Genomic DNA, 20,525 nt, shown 5'->3' with positions numbered 1-20,525 from the left:
TGACCAGTTCATCGATGTACCTACCTAGGTTTATTTTTTATGACAGTATTACCTAGCTTTTGGCTACGAGGTTTTATTTTATTTTCATAGGTATATAGGTATATATGTATTTGTGTAGATATATCAGCTGTCCGACACCCATTGAACAAGTCCAAATCAAACCACTATTTGCTGGCAGAAGTAACGTTTAATTATATAAACCACAAAGTCAATAAAACCGAAGAAATCTTAATACCGCGATGTACGGTAAGGGATAGTGACATCTGTTGGCACATGAACTAAAACATTAACATATATTATTATGACGATTCTACATACCGCCCACCAAGAACATATAGTTCTTAACTACCGCCCACCATGAGGTCAAGGGGGTGTCACAAGATGCATTGATAGATACAAAAGGTTGATAAAAATTGCATTGGTATGCACCTTGCGCGATCTTAAAACTATTTAGTAGAAAATACATGCTTTGGTTGAGACAGATTGGTACTCGGTTTTATGAAGAATTTGCAAAAGACATGAATACATACAACATAATACTATATTAAATGATGAACGATAACAGTTGATGACAGATAAGATAAAATTTTAACATAGTTAATTTGCAATACAACTTATTATCACGAAATACAATACTACGACCCATTTTTTTTTTGAAAATTTGCGTAATCAATCTACCTAATAACTACCGACCTGGGGATGATGGTGATTATTAGAAATCCAAGTTCGTCTCCAACTGGACTGGACTTCAGAGCTGTGACTGAATGGATCGGTAGGACATGCAGATGAGTGATTGATGGATGGGTCGTGAGCGTGGGACTGTGTGCTGAATGATTTCCTATTTTTCGAACGTTTTGATATTCGACTTCTTTTGAATGATGACCAATGGCTTGAGTGACGTGACCAAGCTGAATGTGTGTTGTCCTTGTCGATTCTCAATTTGTGGCCGCCTTCAGTATTTTGCTTACCGTTGTCACCTGATGTTATTTTTGTATGCATGCTGTTGATATGATTGGAACAGTGGACTGTATGTGATGGTGAAGCAATTTGATGTGAACGGTGGACTGTATTCGATGGTAATGATCCAGGGTTATCCGATGCTGCTTTGGCATTGGCACCTGTTGCCTTGACTTCTACGGCCAGTGATGATTTGGATCCACCCACCTGCGACCCCGAAGCTGGCGTCGGATGAAGCAATGAGTGGTGATGATGATAACAGATGCGGCATGTGTTGATGGAGCGGCAGCTATTGGCAGAGTGATTACGGCCTATGCAATTATAGCATAGCCTGTTGGTTATAACAAACTTGTGTCGTGCTTCATATTGTAACTTACAGAACTCCTTGCAGTGGATGATTTTGTGGCCACGTTTTTTGCAGTAGGCACACCCTATGGCTCCTGCATGGACACTGGTGGCAGTTGCGTGCATTAAATGTAAATGTGTTGGCTTTTGTTCGGTATCTAAGTATTCAAGGGATCTGTATCGAGCTTCTAGATACTGCATTAATTCGTTCAAGGTTGGCAGTTCGTTCGAGGTACTTATTTTAACTTCCCAACTTTTTCGGGATTCAGAGTCCAACCTTGAGCAAACCACGTGAATGATGAACACATCCCAAGACTCGGTTTGTACACCTAGATTCCTCAAACCGTTCAAAGTGTCATTCACTAAATCTAGCACATTTTTGATTGCACCAGCTGTTTCATTTACAATGGTAGGTTGATCCATAAAGCGTTGCATTAGACAATTGACCAAGTACTTCTTGTTATTGTACCTATTATTTAAAGTCACCCAGGCCTCGTGGTAAGTTGCAGCTGTGATTGGTACATGCCGTAAGAGCTGCTCAGCTTGCCCAGAGAGGTGCGCCTTTAAATAATGCATTTTTTGTACATTGTCTAATGCATCGTTGTTGTGGACCAATGATAAAAATAATTCTCTAAATGTTATCCACTCTAAATATTTGCCAGAAAACACCGGAATTGAAAGTTTAGGCAAGTGAACATGAGATTCCCCCTTGGTAGTTGCTTGTTTGTTTATCTGTTCAGAAGCATCCGATGCAACAGACACGACGAGGGATAGAGCTTCCTTTAGGTCTGACTTGTACATGATGTACGTTTCCTCGACCTCCGAGTACATGTTGCTTGAGAAATATTCGTGGTTTTCCATTATTTCATCGGATGCTTCAGACAGTATCTTTGTATGATTATCAGTAACAATTTTGAATTGAGCCTCTAACGCCTCTAGTCTGGTTTGTAAATATGATTCCTTGGCTAAACGGTCTTTTGGTGCCTTTTTGTAGTTTTCATACGCTTTAACAATGTTGGAAATTGAGCCAAGTTGACCTTTAATAGAAGACGACATTTTGACAGAGGTAGAATAATGTTTGAAATTTGCTAAGTCCAAAGACAATTTTGAAAATTTTACAAGTTTTTAATTGGTTTCTCACAGAACCAAAATCGGGCATAGGTTCCCCGTCTGACCAATATTTGTTAAATTATTCTAAGTTCTAACTAAATTTTAATAATTATTCTAACTACTGTCTATGAGAGAAAGAACTGGAAAGAACGATACAGATCCAAAGACAAATTATCCTTTTTCTTAATGTCCATACTGACACACTGGCACTTCAATAATTATTCTGAGAATGACACTGACACTTGGGGGGGGGGGGGTTTACTCAACTGATACTGTCAAAATGTACTCACAGTTAGTTCACTTAGATTACCGGCTTCTGTGTGTGATCCACTCCCTTGCTCGTCCTGTTGCCGCTGCGTGGCAGATGGGGTGACGCAGCTCGCGGCGCCACTGCTGTCATCCGCCACGGTGCACCCAGGAGCTCTGCCGATGCTGGAGCTGTCCGCGCTGCACTGGCTGCTCTCGCTGGCTGACGCTCTGGCCAACCACCCGAAGCACCTTCGGGGATTCCTAGTTCCCCGATACTTGCGTCGGACCAAAATTTGACTTTCTGATTCCGCAATCCGGCTCGAAGGACCATGAACAAGTCCAAATCAAACCACTATTTGCTGGCAGAAGTAACGTTTAATTATATAAACCACAAAGTCAATAAAACCGAAGAAATCTTAATACCGCGATGTACGGTAAGGGATAGTGACATCTGTTGGCACATGAACTAAAACATTAACATATATTATTATGACGATTCTACACCCATAACACAGGTTCTGCCTAGCTTGGGGTCGGATGGCCGTGTGTGAGATGTCCCCACATATTTATTTATTTATTTATTTATATACTACTCTGCTAAATCATCAATATTACTTACAGCTTGGAAATGTCTCATTAAAACATTGATATGTATTTTATATATCCTTGCTTTTTATGTGAATAGTGAACACAGAGCAACCATTTTGAGTGAGAATTTAGTTTTTTTTCCAACGCAAGCTTCCATTTGAACCTGGTAAAGTGTTTTTAATTCCTTAATTTTATTTTAAAAAAGAAATTTACACAAAACAGGAAACAAGCTTAGCATTTTTCAACATTGTTGAATGTGGAACAAACGACGTACCGTGGGCCTGTGCCGCATAGAATTTATTTAAACAGCGCAGGAACTGAAAATGAACAACAGATTTTTAGTCTTTCAAATTCTTTTCACACGCATTTCTTGTTCCAAAAACAGATAATGGCTTCTTAGCAACTAAATACAAGGTATTAAAAACATTATTGCATATAGGTACATATTAAAAATTATAATGTATAAGCGAGGTCCACCTAAACAGTGAATCAGTATGATTTTTCTGTGTGAGCAAAGTTGTTACTCAGTTTCATGGCCGCGTCCCTTTTCACCATACATAGTAGCGTTTTTTTATACGATTTCGGAACAAAATTAAACCTACACCTCGTACCGAATCGGCGTAAAACGTTGCCCTCGTTAAACTTAAGTGCACTTAACAGATATTAAACCGTAGAAATAATAAAATGTTCCGCCGGCTACGGTATCGTATTGAGATCATTTCCGTAACAGTTATCGCGCGGCTATACAGCTGTCAGCCAGCGACCTCCGCCCTACTTCTGCTAAAGGATTGAGGCGGTGAAATAAAAAATAATAACGTCTGCATTATTTTGTGCTTTCGCTTCAAGAGTATTGTAACTTTATACAACCTGTAGTGCTTGAAAATCTGAAAGGAAAAACAGAAACCATTCTGCTGTAATAACGCAATCGATATAGTGCATAATGTTTGTTTCTTTATGTTTATTTTCTACTTACACGGCAAAGAAAGTTTTCCGCCACATAAAATGAGTTCGCAATGAGCTGTTTTAACGTGTTTACTTTAAAAGCTACTCTTGCAACCGTGAAATCGATTTTAGCTCCTCAAAGTAACTCTTTGGATGTGGTCGCAGCTCACAAGGGCGCTTTGTCGCTGAATAAGCACTTACATAGCTGCACGGAGAACGAACGTGCGTCTGTCCCCGAGTGCGAAGTAACAGTAAACACTAGTTTAATCTACATTTATCGTGTGGAGGGGCGTGTCTACTACGCCAGCTCGCGTTGTCAGGCGCAAAACGTGTCTCAGTGATTTGTAGACAAGATTCTCGTTGGAATAATTTTAGTGGAACGTAGCTAGGTGTCTGCGTGTAAGGACAAAGCTTTGAAGATGTTAATGGCTCCGTGTTGACTTGGAAGAGCGAAAATTAATATCTCTGATGTGTTGTTGGGATGGCAGACAAAATATTATACCTGTTTGTTGTATGATATATGGTGTAGTGAGCGTCTAACGCCTCGGCTTGGCACGGTTTCAGCGACACTGCTTATTGATCTACTCCTCTCCGCACTCCGCTCATGAAAAATTATGTCCTAATATTTTGTGTCACAAGACGAGATTTTATTTGAAGCGATAACTTACATGTTGAACACAAAAAATATATATGACGAACTATTAGGTGCGTTTTACTTGCTGGATGATGTTTTCTGATTAATAAGTTAGGAAAATCGGGTCGCGTTCAGAAATTAAACTTCTATTTTCGAATCTTTTTCAGTACAATGGTTTAGTTGAGGTATATTTACAATAATAATCTTGAAGCGAAACTGAACTTTTTGTTTGGCACTTGGAAGAGAGATAATACTACGGTACAAATCAATTTCGAATCTGACCCTTACGTCGAGGGAGTCAAGAACAATGCCGCGCCGTATGTCACGCCGGATACCGCCCTCGGCAGACGGGTTCTGGAGGGTCACTCTATACTGACGAAAAACAAATCAAACGTGAGCTGTAGTGCATTCGGTGCGTTTGATACAACGTGGTAGAGTCGCGAGTCGCGCAGCGTACTGAATCGTCGATTTTCGTAAGATAGAGTAACCCGCCGGTACCTGTTCGACACTCCCATATCGTGTGTCTGGAGCACAACACGCGCCCCGGTGATTTGTTGCCACGTCCATTGTGAGAACTGCACTGTACCGTCAGCAGCAGATATCAGTGATCAGCCCGGTACACTTCTTCTGTCTGTACTAACTGCCTTGGGTTGATCGTTCAAGAAACTTGTACATAAGGCATTCGTCTCATCAGTAGTAATAATAGTCACATTTTCCTGCCAATATTTAGCTGTATTACCCAAAAAAGTATAAAGCCACGTTGTTTACTACTTATTGTTGTTATTTCCATATAATGTGCTGGTTTTGTGGTAAAACCAGAGACTATAGTTTGTTTAGTGCACAACTGCACAGTAGAGTAAATTGTAGAATAATTAGACAATATAGACCTCTGGAAGTAGTAAAATGTATAAATACAATAAGGCTATTTTGAGTAGGTACAAACAAACATACACTAGGCATTTGTTTATCTGAATAACAAAATTAAATTCAAACACAGAGCTATCTGTCCCTTTCGTTAACCGTACACTGAATCGTCAATGACTACTCGACTTTATCAATTATTGATGGCGCACATAATACTCCTGTGTTCATGTATCTAAAACTTATTGTTTAACGAATAAAAATATATTAGGTATATTGTAAATTTTAACGACGACGGAGCGTCACCGCTCAGACAACGCAACGGACACACAACGCGCTACGCCCGTGTGGCATCGCCCTTACGATGCAGTCTCGACCAAAATCATTATAATATCTATACCTAATTCCTGTTAAACCCAATATCTGTATGGCTTTGTTCTTCATTGTCTCTAGTGGTGTTCTACATTGTCTATGCTTGGCCTCTATATTGTTTACGTCAATGTGGCACTGTTTAATCGGCGAATTAACCCTGGTTAAGAGACACTGGCTATCGCTTATCGATGGATTAGTATAGACAGTAAAGGGAGATTAGTAGACCAAGGCTAGTGCTACCGATATGTGGGGTGTGTGTGTGCGTGTAGTGTGTACGGACGTAGTGGTGTTTTATGGTCCTTTCAGATGGAGGGTAATAGAAAATAGTTTTATTATGTATACTTTAAACGGCTTCAGACCTTGAACGGATCAAGTATTATTGAGTTTTATTTATAATTTATATTATATTTATATGTCAATTCGGTACGTTGTGTAGTAGGTATAATACACTCGTATCGTAAAAATATACCTACCGTAAGTAATCGGCTTAACGATATTAATATAATGGTACTTTAGATTGTAAATACGACGCACACACAATATTATTCTATTAAACGTTCGAGCAATTTTCCTCTAACATAAGGCTTACCCTCTTCTAATAACAAACTAATAGAATCAGGAGCTTATCTTGTTATATATTATTACAGAAAGCTTTACTGTGTCTGAAATATATTATACCTATCATCGCAATAAAATACATAATAACATTAGATACACAAGAGATGCTTCGCCAAAAGCGTGTGTATCTTCATATCAATTTACTTTCATTTTTTGCATTAATACATAGGTACATATATTATTCTCACAGCTGTAACCCCCGAAGGGGTGGCCAGAAGTGACTCTGTACATTTGTGCTCACGTGGTCGCGAGCCGTATAGATGGTACACATCTAGAATCACTCACGATGTTTTCCTTCACCGTAAGAGTACGTAGTATAATTGTAATAATTGTATTCCTTATTCTTAAAGAATTCATTGGTAGGTACATGGCAGGATTCGAACCCACAGCCTCACGGATGAGAGCCAAAACCGTTATTTATTCGCTACGCGATAACGACTCTTTATTACGAATTTGACACTAAAATTTATGATATAATTATATACAAGTTAATTAATAATCAAAATTATTAGTACCTATTTATTTTTTAAACATAACCATATTTAAAATTTAAAAAGACTATACATGCTGTATAATATTTCTATTTAGTCAGTAAACACAAAACAATACGGAAATTCTAACTTACATTACCGGGGCAGTGTACGACACGTGTTTGGACGAAATTCCCGTGTACAGGGTTGTACTTAGTCCACCGGGAGAGAATATATTATGAGGGTTTTATTCAAACAACTCGGTGAACAGACGCCTAAATAGAGGTTCGAACAATAGCTATTGTGTAGGAGATACCGGCCGAGATTGAAACGAGTCTGCTCATAAATACGCCATGTTAAGGGATCGGCTGTGACGTTAATTTGTGAATCTGCACAAGCTGGGCTTACGTCTGGGGGCGGGGGCTGCTTACGTCCGGGGGCGGGGGCCGTGTAGTTGTGTACCCGATTAATTCGAGAGCCCAGCCGTGCTGAATTAATGGAGCGACCTCTGTTTTCTTTTTGGCGAGAACCACGTTATTGACTGTGGACGAAATAAACGTTTTAATTGTTTCGCCGCCGACAGACGGGATTGCTAATGCCGTTTTCACTAGTTTACCATGTTTAGATTTTCAATGATTTGATTTTATATTTAGTGTAAGTTAGTTTTTCTGTAAGATGGTCTGGTTTAAAATCCGTGCAGAGAAATCCGTAATAATTGGCGCGATTATTTTAATCTTGCGTTGACTCTACAACGTTTAATTATACTAATTACGTAAGATTTTGAAGAATTTATTAATTCAGATTAAGATATTAGCCTGGTAAAGATTCCTAGAATAAAATTACACATTGTGAGCACGATCCCTGTAAACGTATTATCTACGAGTTTTATGACTTTTTTTCAGCCTGACCCTTACTGGAATTGGACTCGCCTTTTTAGTCTCAAGGGTATAGCGAACTGAATATTATTTTTTTGCCACTAAAAGCTTACTAGGGGACGGCTTCTACATTTTGTTTAACTTCTAATAATAGTTTAACAGTTCTTTTATGTTTTTGTTCAGGCTGGCACTGTTTTTGACATAGGGAAATTGATATGGGTTACAGCTCCAGTACAATCCACCAGCATTTCTATTGCTCTTTCTCGTTTTACGTCACTGCTGTAGAGAAAAGGCACCCAGTTGACAACAAAGGAATGAAAAGGTCCTATCTTGTAAGTACTCGGGGAAAGTAAAATGCTTTGTCAAACATTCAAATTACCATTGAATTATAAATAGAAAATACATTTACAATGGAAAGATCGCGTTTTGCGTGAGTCGGCACAACTTCACATACCGTTTTGAACAGGAAATTAATTTGAAATAGAATTAAGGGGATTATGGATGATTTTGAAAATTAGTTATTTGAATATTACATAGATCGCATTAATTTTCATATTCTCATTTTGGATTTGCACGACAAGTTCATAAATAAAATTTACGTTCGATCGATTCATTGACGATAAACCTTTGCTTTCTACGTTCCCATTTCACAGAACCTTTTCAACTACAATACAATGGCCACTTAGGTATATACTTTATTCCTTCATTTCTTATAGTCTATTGTAGTATTCAGCTGGACCCAAGTGGACTGTCTTTCAGTGAACGTTATTCAGAAGGTTTACTCGGATCATTTGACCGGTCGGGAAGCATCCTACCCAAGGAACATAAGTACTTCTCTACCTAATCACATCCACTAAATTCTAAGTAAAATACCTTTGTCAAATTCGTTTAATAGGTATAACTAACGTTATAATAACGTTACACTGGAAATGACTATTTGTATTTTTTATTTCATTTTAGGTACCTATGTATTTTTTTTGTAAAAATACGTCGAAAAATCATAAAGGTAGGTTGTAAAAGATCTCATTCGGTTGGAGTTTGTATTCCAACTAAAACCTACGTAGATTTAGTACACCAACGTTTCAGTTTTTGATTCATTATTTTGTTTCCGATATGGCTCAGAACCAGGCAGTGTTAGTTATTTATTATTTTTATATTACACTCTTGACATTCCATGTCACTAGAACTTTTTCTTTGCTCGTGAGTGTATATTTATTTATTCATTTAATACTTTATTGCACAAATATAATACTTTGACCAGCACTTTATAAATACACCGTTATATTTCAGTACCTCAGTATATAAACAATAAGCTCCCTTTTTAGATTTTTTTGTACATCTATGTACCTAACAAACTCATTCTTGCGATCTCAAGTAGAAAAAAAAGGTTTTTTTTAAATAGACTTATTATACTGGACTCAAAATTCTCAACCACTTCGATTCAAATCAGTACTCACAGGTTATAATGCACGTCAGCCATGTTGGGGCGGTGGGCCAGCGCCCTCCGGAACGCCGCCTCGGCCTCCGCGGTGCGGCCCTGCGCGCTCAGCACGCTGCCCAGATTGCCGTATGCTGGAAACAAATAAAATTATCAGTTTTTGTACTGTTACTGGCAGTTTCGATAACTCTATCGATACTTGACAGTTACTTCCATGCGATTTTGACAGAATGAAACTTTTAGTGCCAATTTCTCCATAGGCAGGGATTATTGCTTGACTTTTGACACATCTTTCAAGAATTTAATATGGAGATGACGTATAATTGATCAACCTTTCCCTGGTTACGATCTAACCGACTATGAAGAAATTGGAGCTAAATGTGTCAAAATCGTATGATAGTATGATAGTTACTGTCAGCTATCGATAGATAGAGTTATTGAAACTGGCAGTAAATAAGTTGTAAGGGCTGACGAGGAGATAAATAGGTACATTTTTTATTTACTGAATACAATACATACACAGGTTAAATGGAAAGATTACCTTAGGTAATGATAAACACGTGAAATTATAATAATAGCAGACAGACAGAAGGACGTTAAGATATAGATACGTATAGTTAAACAACATTTATGTTTAACACAAATTGTATTGTAACATAATTATATTTTCTTAATTAATGTAGGTAGGTACTTACATCCTTTATAATTGTGAATAACTGTGCAATTTTATGGAAATACATTATTATTATTATTATGTTTATTATGTTAGCAAAACGGATTTGACACAGCATTATGCTACGATAATCGACCGACTTGGTGAGTGAGATACAGTGATAATTGTATAAATCAGCTCACATACTCGATGCTGCAAACACAGATCATGTTCATGATAATATTATAACACACCCTTTCGACAGATCTAATAACGAACATAAATGCTATAACAAATAACTAATAAAGACGTGTATGCAAAACATGCAGTATGAATATGAATTGAACTGCATACATTCGTCTATTATTAACCGACAATATTGCGCGACTTCTTTGAGCGGGAGCGAGTGCTGTGTCATGAATGATTTCCACTTTCGCCGGTTTATCGATGCCGATGCTGTTATTCGACACATTTCTACTGGCATTTCAATGGCAAAGCGCACTTGATGGCACAAAACGATAAAAGAACGTGTTGCCTGTTATTACATTTCGCCTTTGAAACGATGCGTCATATTAAAAAAGGATTTTTCGGAACTACAATTTTTGTTTTGGCCTATTGGAGAGTGTGTTTCAGATTCCATTTCGAATACGTGAATATTCTATGCTCAAAGTGGGACTACAAAAGAAGAGTCTAGTGACCAGGAGTGAAGGATTATTCGCTGATGACGATTAAGTTTCCAGTGCATTAAGAAGTAGGTACTTACATTACTGTCATACCATCGCACACCTATACTCACCTATCAACTAAGTACTTTTACAAGCAAATATATTCCAATTTGTTTACTCTTCACATTTCTAAACAATCACACTGTAAACATAGACTATCAAAGCTTGATTGAGTTTACCCGAGCCGATCTCAGTTCCTTTAAGATAGCCGACCCAGGCGCTTTGTTAGGGAGACTCGCAACACATAAAATCCATCGTAAAATATCCAACTAAACAGCACAACATCAAAAAGAAAATAAAAGCAATTTACGAGCATCACCATTAGTTCTAAGTACCAACGAACATAAAATAAATAAGTGTATACAACGCATCAGATGCGTAGTTAAGTACGATGCGATTTTCTTACTATAGTAGGTATATACGTTTCACGTTTTCTCCTGTCATCTACAAAGGTACATTATTTGTCAAGAGTTTCATGATAGTTTCCGCTAGAGGCGCCACTGAGTATGCGAGAAAACGTAAACTTTTGTAGTTTTCGCCAAACTATCAAACCTGTACTAAACCCCCAGATTGATCCAGTGACAAATTGTTGGAAGTATCATTGAGATGTATCATTTTGAGTAGTAATGAGTTACCTAAGTAGGTATTACTCATTGCAATGTTTATTATCCTATTCTATTTTTCAATCTCTAGTAGCTCCGAAGAACCTACTTCTAATTCACCCCACTCGGTAAATTGAAGTAAGTAGTTTACACGTCACGAGCAAAAGTAAACAGCTTAGAACTTCAAGAGCACTTCATAATATGTTTGAACAAATCCTTTTCTTCCCTGCTACTAAGTTCTTGCGAAAGACCCAATAGAATGGACATTGAATGTTAATTCTTATTTTCCTTTGGCACTTTCTAGTATCAGTAAAAAGTACTGATTCAATAATATAAATATGTAATTTTATCCTGTGTTTTATATAGGTGCATAAATATAATAGGTACTCGAAGTGACGTCAAAGACGACATACTTTTAAAGTCAGTCAGTGCACATTTCGAAATATTTTATTCCCAAAGTTTCTCATTTTGTCTAATATTTCATTAGTTTTCTTAAATTTTCAGCTACAGGACAGCATCCATAATTGAAATAAATATTTTTTAAATGTATAACGAATTAGTAGAAAAAATTACAGTAAAAAAAAATATTGTTAAATTAGCCAAGTCATACTTGTCTTGTTAAATAACGTTCATTTCACTGGAATATCAATTTACAGTTGGCGTTGCGAGCTCGTTTACTTTTCATTAAAGTTAAACTTGTTCTTTCGCGAAACTTCCCTATGTTTTATAACTCGAACTATTCGTACTGAATATGGTATGTATTATTCGCTGCCATTACCCGAACTTTATTCAAGAAGGACTTTCGCAGGATTGAATTTAATCAGGGAATGTAGGTAATATGAAATATGCCTGACCTAACGTACGTTATGGCACCATTTCTGAATTAACGTGTAATGTTTTTAGTAAAAAAATATAATATACATATGTATATTATTACTACATCTTGACGATTAATATTTATAACGACCAATATTCAATTCAAACAAGTTCCACTGATATTCGGTAACCAATTTACAGTACACCGCCAAATTAGTGGCGACCGTCATTTGTTTCGCCACAAAACCAGCAAGCCCGTTAAATAGTGGTAAAGCAACTCGGTCACGACTGAGGATCGGATAAAAGTGTTAATCTCTCGAACTTGCCACTCTCCGTAGTTACTATCTCGATGACTCGAAACGAAAGATGGGCCCGATAAAGCCCGAGCTTAGCCGATTACACAGATACGATCCGACCCGTCGTGTCGTGTAGCGCCGGCCCTCGCCGAAATAGAAGCAAATCGCGGCGGCCTCGCCTACACCATCGGACGCGGTCGGCTTATCCTTATTGGATTCGAGTAAAAAGTTCTGAAATCGATCGCAGTGCATCGAGGTTGCAATTAGTTCTGTGCAAGTGCGCAGCGCCGGATCAAATATGGATCCGTTTGGAAGTGTGAATGAATCCTTTTTAATCCTTGGCAAAAAAACGGAGATTCTGTGCCCAGCTCAGGTTGCTGTTGGTCTCTTAGTGAAAGGCAGGTGTGTATAAGATGAGATTAAGGGCTGATTTTTCAATAGTCAGATAAAAGTTACCATTGAAAAATCTGCCCTTAGACAGTGACAGTAACATTTTTATTCGTCACATAACACTATATCTGACCATTGAAAAATCAGCCCTTATAGGTATGTCTATCATTCAGTGTCTTTGTCGATCACCACATAGCTCCGACATAATTAATTATTTAATTATTTCAGAGTTTTATAAAATGTATTCTATAATCACTTCAATAACATCGGTCAGAACAAATCTCGGTAAATAAGAACTCAGGTAGAATCATAAAACTCTTCTAACAGGAAATATTACTGGAGTAAAAATATAACCAGCACTAACCCACTGCTCATAAACTGCACGTGAAAAATGACTCAGGGATCACATACCCACCGTAAAATGGGGAAAAAGTGTTAGAAATGTAAGGCTAGAATTATAAACTTTACCTATAAAAATACCACAGGAAAAATAATACGAGCTAATTTCACCCTTGCGTGTAACCAAATGATATTTTAATGCATAGTTCTATATTGATATTTAGATTTTTATTTGGAACCATTTAAGAACTGAAGATTTTGAAAAGGGGTATATTATGGCACAAAAAATGTATCAAGGGAAGTTTATATCTAATAAAACCTGTTTATGAAAAATTAAAAAGTTTTCACATACTTATTTAATATGAAATTTTATTAAAAAAAACTTTGTAATTCATAATTTATTTTACAACCTTAGCACCTCGTTTCAGTAACTTGGCTTAATTTTCTTATCTTATTTTTTTTTCCTCTGTGATATTTCATACGGGACACAACCTGTATTTGTCAATTATGTTAATTATGAGTTACGAGTAATTTATCAAAGTCTGTCCACGTGACGGCAAAACTTGGTTTTCACGAACATTAACTCTATTATAAATATTATAATACTAATTATTCTAAAACACCCACACCTACACTTATATGCAAAGTTTTATAAACTATCATTGTTCTCACGCGAGCTCTCTTCGCCGTTTCTAAATTCGAACTTTTGAAGATGAGATACATTAGGTATCTTATACATACATATACAAGTATACATTTGTGGTAATTCATAGTGTAAAATAATACTGCAAAGACCACTTTCAACATGACAGGAGGTGTGTCAAAAGAAAGAATATTTCTGCAGAAAACAGCATAGCCTACTTCCAGTTTAATATTTGATTTTCCGGAGCGCGCCTTGCATGTGTATAAATAAGTCGGTTCAGTGGAAACTTACTCACGAACAGGCGCACGACAAACAATAAAGTTTTGGACTCTTTTTGTCTTTTGCTTCATTCGTTTCAGGTTTTATGCTTCATGAAATTATGACTAAGACATTTGTGCTAATTCCCAGCGCCCCTCCTATCACGGAATTTAAGTACTGCAGGGTTATTAAGGTTTGTGGTGAAATAGTCAAGTGGATATCTGGATAATGTTATTTTTTCCTTACTATATCTTTAATTCTGTAATGAACCCCTTTTGGTTCAGAATTCAGAAGAAGGAGAAGTACAAGTAATATGTACCTCTAGGTATGTAAAAAATAGAAAGTACCTAAACATCTCAATACGTTTTACAACTTCGTATGCCAAAGCGGGACATAAACTTAACTCAACAAACTACTTCAACAAAAAGTTGCACACTGAATAAAAAAAATTGTCTCCATATAATGTGGATGAGAAAATAAAAAGGGGCAACAGAATTCTCTAGCACTGCCAAGACAAATAGTGGAAGCGTCGAAGCGATATAACAGGACGCCGTTTACCAAACTGAATAAGATATTTGTGATTTATACATCGTTCCTTTAGTGGCTTTTTAACAAGGCGAAGTGGGAGATGTGACATCGTTATATTTATGAGGTATACCAGTACAAAATACGCTCAAGAATTGACTTTAAGTACAGTGGCTCAGCAATACACTGTGGCTTAAAATTTTATGAGCGATACACACCTACCTAACTATTACTTTATAACTTTTATTGCACAGTTTATTATGTAACCAAATAAGGTCGAGCTTTTGTTAGATATTAATCCACAAAATGACGGTACTTACAAATAACGTTAATGAAATCATAATACTAAACTAAATCATAATAATTTTTTCATTTTTATTTTTTACTAGATTACTCTTGTTACAGTTCTCCTTTAACCATTGTTCAAAGAGTGGCTTCCTATATTCTCTGTCAACTAACCCCTTCTTATTGATTTCTCAGGACGCGCCGCCAATGGGGAATAATGGCGTGATCCCAGAGTTTTACGATATTTCATGCAAATGGCGTAATCATACTGTTCGATTTTGTTGTAGCTTCCCTCTCTTCTGGCTGGATTTGTTTTCGTCATTGTTGTACTAATTTTCGTTGAGGATAACGACTTCCTTTTTGCGTTTTTGTTTACTTTTGCAAACATACAGGTATACATATATTTCTGCTTCATCATTTTGTGAAGACGATAGAGACAGGTCAGGTCAATTAACGTGTGAAGATGGAATATTTTTCGAGAACCTTCGTAGTGAGGTATGTAAGAGGGACTGGTACATTTCCGTAGGCGAAAAGTTTTTCTCACGTAAAACATTAGGGCAGAAATCCGAAATCCCTCACGGCCCGCAAACTTACCTAATTCATAACTTTGAACATCTACAAGTATTTAAACTTAGATAGAAAACTCTTTAAAAGGCAGTTAGGCCTGCTTTTTTCCTAGTAAACCATGGCGTATATCTCGGATAGTTTTATAAAAGGGATCCTTCGATAAAGTGTCATAATTTATGTGAAAATATTGTTTTCTTTGGCACAGAAGCATATTCCCGATTATTTATGACTGCTTAAAGATTTTGGGTTAGGTTCCCTTCGCTTGTTTATAAAATGAACCTGTTGATTTTTATTCAAGTTTCGATAAAATTACGTAGAGAAAAAAAAACAAGGACGTAAATGACTCTAAACCTTCAAACATAATATTTCTGTACCTGGATTTGAAAAAGCATTTGCACAAGCAAGTTAATTACAATGCAGCTTTAAAGCTCGAGAAGAAGTGCCGTAAATGCAATTAAAACATTCACCTGTCGGCCGCCATGGCAACGCTGCTGGATTTAATTATTTCATTGTTAGTGTTCCTCCCGTGGAAACTGAGTATGAATGAGACGGAAATTAATTTCATATAGTAAAGACGACGCTTGCAATGCAATATGACTTCATAGTGAGGATTATAATTTATATTGTTGCGGTATTATAATGCCGAGGAAATCCTTTATTTTCATGACTAACCCAACTTTTTATTATGTTTGGCATAAGCGTTTAGGTTTAAACATAAATAAAATTCTAGCTACATGAAATCCATTGTCATCTCTAAAACAAAGTAGCAAAGTTGATTGAAAATAAATATCACCCTAAAATATTCATGGGTTGACCCCAAAAAGCTATTCAATGTTTTTCAAATATGAAGTTAGGGAAAAGGTAAAACATTGGGCAATTTTTCCCTTTGTGATAAAGTTGGTAATGCGAAGGGGAATCGACAGAGGAGAAGACATTCTCGTGAGACACCTGCCTACATGTTTAATGTCCCCGTTAGGTCACCAGACCTATGCTGCTACTTGAGTTCACACTTATCTACGAACATTTTACTTATGTCAGTCTTACGTCAACTCCCACATAAAGAAGATGGGTGTTATAGCTAATTGTATAGTGATTTAATGCTCTCTATACTTTAATATGAAATTCCATTGCGTTATAATGTAAATAATAATATGTCTGTTCAAAATGTATGAAATAAAAAAATGGATCAGTTTGCAAAAGTAGGTAACCACTCAATAGTTATGATTATCAGAGTTTAAATTTCGGTTTCGTTAGGTCGGGATATGAATAGAAATAATCCAATTTGAAGTAAAGGCAAAACATAGAACTTCAACAAACAGCAAACATTATACATTTGAGAGTTCAAAATAACTTCGTGTGGGCTCTCCAATTGCTGGCAGCCAACACTCTGCCGGCAGGTAGTCGGTAGCTGTCTCTCAACCAAATTAATTGTGTCTTGCTTTTACCGAGAACTGTAACAAAGTTGTGAGTGAGGCCGCGCCGGCCCCACTTCATACATTATGGCGTGAACTCAGCGCCTCAAAAGCCTACTCTCGAAATATTGTATGAAAATTTAAAACTTTTACGCTCCGTAACTGTAATCACACCCAATTAGAAAGTTGGGACAAATTAACTTTTTGCGGGCGAATAGGACGGAAAATATTTAAAATTATGTTAACGAAGATGTAGAGAGCATATTAAAATGAATGGGAGAGAAAATAGGTCGTGGTAGTGCTTCCTTTTGTGTTCGAACAAGTGAACGTTCGTGGGAGCGGCCTCGCGAGCGGAACGCATTCACTTGATAGCGGTTACAAGTTCATTTTAATATTCTCATTTTGCATTGAAACTTGCATGGCAAGTACCTACTCACCTTTAGGAGGGTTGATATGCAGCGCGCTTTTGAAGAGGCTTTCTTCGTCGCGCCAGTCCATGTTCCTCTTGATAGTCTGTCCGCACATCGCGAGCAGACACAAGAGCAGAGATCCCAGGAACATGCGGCTTTTCAGCTCATTTCTGTGCCAGCCCTTAGTCATGGTCCCGGCACCCAGCCCCAGCAGCAGGCAAAACCCCACACTCGGCAAGTAAAGCACTCTCTCGGCTACTACAAAGCCGACGTAAAAAAGGAAATTGCTGGCCGGCACAAACGGGAGTGCCATGAACGCTAGGAATGTGAGCAGCGCCACTCGGGAGCTGTTGTACACTGTCTGCGGTTTGATCTGTTTCGCTTTGACAGCGACCGCGCAGATGCAAGACTGGTGGTTCATGTAGTTGTTGTTGTTCATGGTCCGGCAGATGCCCGAGTGGTCCTCGCTGACGGGGTGTCGGCACCCGGTGCACGGACACAGCTTCTTGCCGCCCCCGTCCCGGTGCGGCGCGTGGTACGCTCGCCTATCCGCACTCTCAAGATTCCGATGCGGATGTCTACTTATATTCGACTTATATTTCGTTTTACAGCTCCCTCTAGGTTTGTACACTTTGATTTCTTTGCTTTCTGAGAGCTCCCGTAGGAACTCATGCTTGATGGCTCTCCACGCCACTTTGGAGACGATTGTGTAGAATGTGGCTGTGACGATGTTTCGGGGGTCGAACAGGGACGTGATGCGCGGGATGGCGTCCATGGACCAGTCGAAGCTGAGGTGGAAGGGGAAGAGGAGGAGGTAGAAGTTGAAGATGGGGAGGTAGGCGAAGGTGAGCGCGCGGGTGAGGAGCGCGGGGTCCCGGGCGGCGGGGTTGTCGGCGGTGGCGAACGTCGGCGGCGCCCCCGCCAGCCGCAAGCGCCAGTATAACATTGTTACTCCACCGGTGCTCAGCAGACATATACTCCGCCATCGATTCTGAAACAAAAGAAATACTATCTTAGATCTTTTTGGAAAAAAATAGGAAAGGTGACTAAGAAATTTAGTATTTCCTAAGATAGGTTCTTCTGAAATAAAATAATGTAAAGATTGATTTTCGAATGATAAATACAGATGTTCGGCACATGGACCGACAAAAATTATTACCTCCTCAACGAAAAAAAATAATCGGTTCGTGTGCCGAACACCCGGTTGTATAAACATCTAAGTAATCGCAGTGTATCTTATAAGACGTATAGAATGTATTTCTTTCTCGTATTATTTTTACAAAATCCCAACAGCGCTCCCGCAGGAAACTTGCCTTAACCAAACTTGATTGATCACCACTCAGAAAGAAATCATTAATATCTGTCCAGAAATTTGCTTCGATGTTTCGATATATACCTACTTTTCTTTTTCGTGACAAATCTGAATGTATCAATCAAGATGTGTTTATTTTAATAGACAGCTCATTCAAATGTTCTATTGTTGTTTCTCTACTAGGTACATAATTATTAGATTCTCTTTAAGTTTTAATTGAATGAATAATAATAGCTACTTTACTCCTCTATATAAAGTTATATGAACGGAAAATTAGGTGCCTATGTTTCGAATAGTTTGCCAACAATGTAAACAATAAACCCAGAACTAAAATAACTTCACGAAACAACTGAGTTATTAAACAGAATTATACGAAATTAGCAACAGAACAACACGAATTCGCAAGTCTGATTATAAACCGAGAAGTAGGCAGACTGCAATTAAGCTCGTAGAGTACAATAATCGTATCAGCCGAAAGGAGCACAAACACAAAGCCGGGATAATGCAATACTTGGGCGGCCCGGCGGGCGCGCGATACACAATCAACGAGCCAACTAATAATTTCCCTCCAAGCCCGGAACGGCACTATGATAAAATTGATTTATAACGATGCGAATCGCAACTAGACATCCCTTTAGATTATTAAATTACCGACGACACCCGCCGCGGCACCGCCGGCTCACAGACTATGATTAATTTGAAATTTTATCAGTTTCACGTGCGCCGCGCCCGGTTTAATCTATTTAAAGTGGACTTATTCGTTAACTTTCCGCCATAATTCATGGTTGGGGCCGGTTCGATCCACATAATCCAATGGACTGGCTAGGCGATGGCTTGTTAGTTGGGAAACGCTCGTGGACGAGATTTATGAAGGTTGGAGCTTCGACCTACGGGCCCTGGGGAGCCCGGCCCCGACTAACGACGTCGGCAGTAGACCTGACACTGCCGGGACTGTAACCTGGATATCTAAGGGAATACCTAATTAAAATAAAGTTCTCTCAGAATCTTTTCTCATTCATACAAAGTTGTATAGTCAATAAGGTCCTCTTCAGAACCTTCACTGAATAATGACACGGCCCACGGTGCTCGCGAGCGGCGACAGGACGCCAACAAAATCTGGGACGAGTTATTATGAATAGACACTCGGATGCTACTTACCCACGTAGATTTAATGAAATATTCGCGACGGCGTTATAAATCTTCGTGTATGTTCGCCGCGAATTTTGAGAACCCGAAATTGTTTCCATTTTAGACAGAGCGAAAGGGTTTCGTAAAATAAGATTAGCTGTAGAATTCTAGTTAAGAGGATTTTATTTTTGTTGTAAACAGATTTAACAGATAAAACAGACGGCAACAAACTTGCCAACTTTCTCGCACTAAGTTAAAGCTAAAGCAAATAATTTAATGAAATAAGGAGGTTCCTGAGCTTAGCTTCAGAGGGGTGCTTATCTACAAAATTTATTGGTTGACTGACATTTCTGTCCTCGCCTCGTTAAGGGAGCATTTAGCTCATTTGCCAGTCCGTTTGAAAAATCCACGCTTACACCGACCTTTTGGAATATTATTTCTGTTTCAGATTGTGTATTTCAAAGACATTAAGAACTTATATCTAGGTACCCAACCTTTGATTCAGTCAAGTCCGTTTTTGGAACAGGCTAAGCCAAATAATAACAGCGAAAAGCGCTTTATCTGAGTAAGTCGACAGCGCTGCAGCTAACCGAACAAACGTAATCCAAACTACTCTAGCCATATTAAAACCACAATATGTAAAAGCCTCTGGAATATTCCATTGAGAGGTAGCTGACTAAAGGCTTTTACAGTTGAAATATTTCGA

The 20,525-nt window shown here is 38.1% G+C and overlaps 1 protein-coding gene across 1 annotated transcript in view; it reads right to left on the bottom strand.

The window, feature by feature from the left end:
- The window catches only part of LOC105392559 (protein O-mannosyl-transferase TMTC2), a 96,078-nt gene that overhangs the window by 20,309 nt on the left and 55,244 nt on the right, over nucleotides 1-20,525 (bottom strand). The window contains exons 4-5 of the mRNA XM_038119064.2: nucleotides 17,407-18,370; nucleotides 9,479-9,593 (exon numbers count right to left, since the gene is read on the bottom strand). Coding sequence (XP_037974992.2) covers nucleotides 9,479-9,593; nucleotides 17,407-18,370 — 1,079 coding nt within the window. The remainder of the gene's footprint in view (nucleotides 1-9,478; nucleotides 9,594-17,406; nucleotides 18,371-20,525) is intronic.

This window comes from Plutella xylostella, chromosome 12, assembly GCF_932276165.1.
Source record: "Plutella xylostella chromosome 12, ilPluXylo3.1, whole genome shotgun sequence".
Classification (NCBI taxonomy): Eukaryota; Metazoa; Arthropoda; class Insecta; order Lepidoptera; family Plutellidae; genus Plutella; species Plutella xylostella.
Note: the sequence above shows the minus strand (reverse complement) of the source record. Positions and strands in the feature narration are given on the sequence as shown.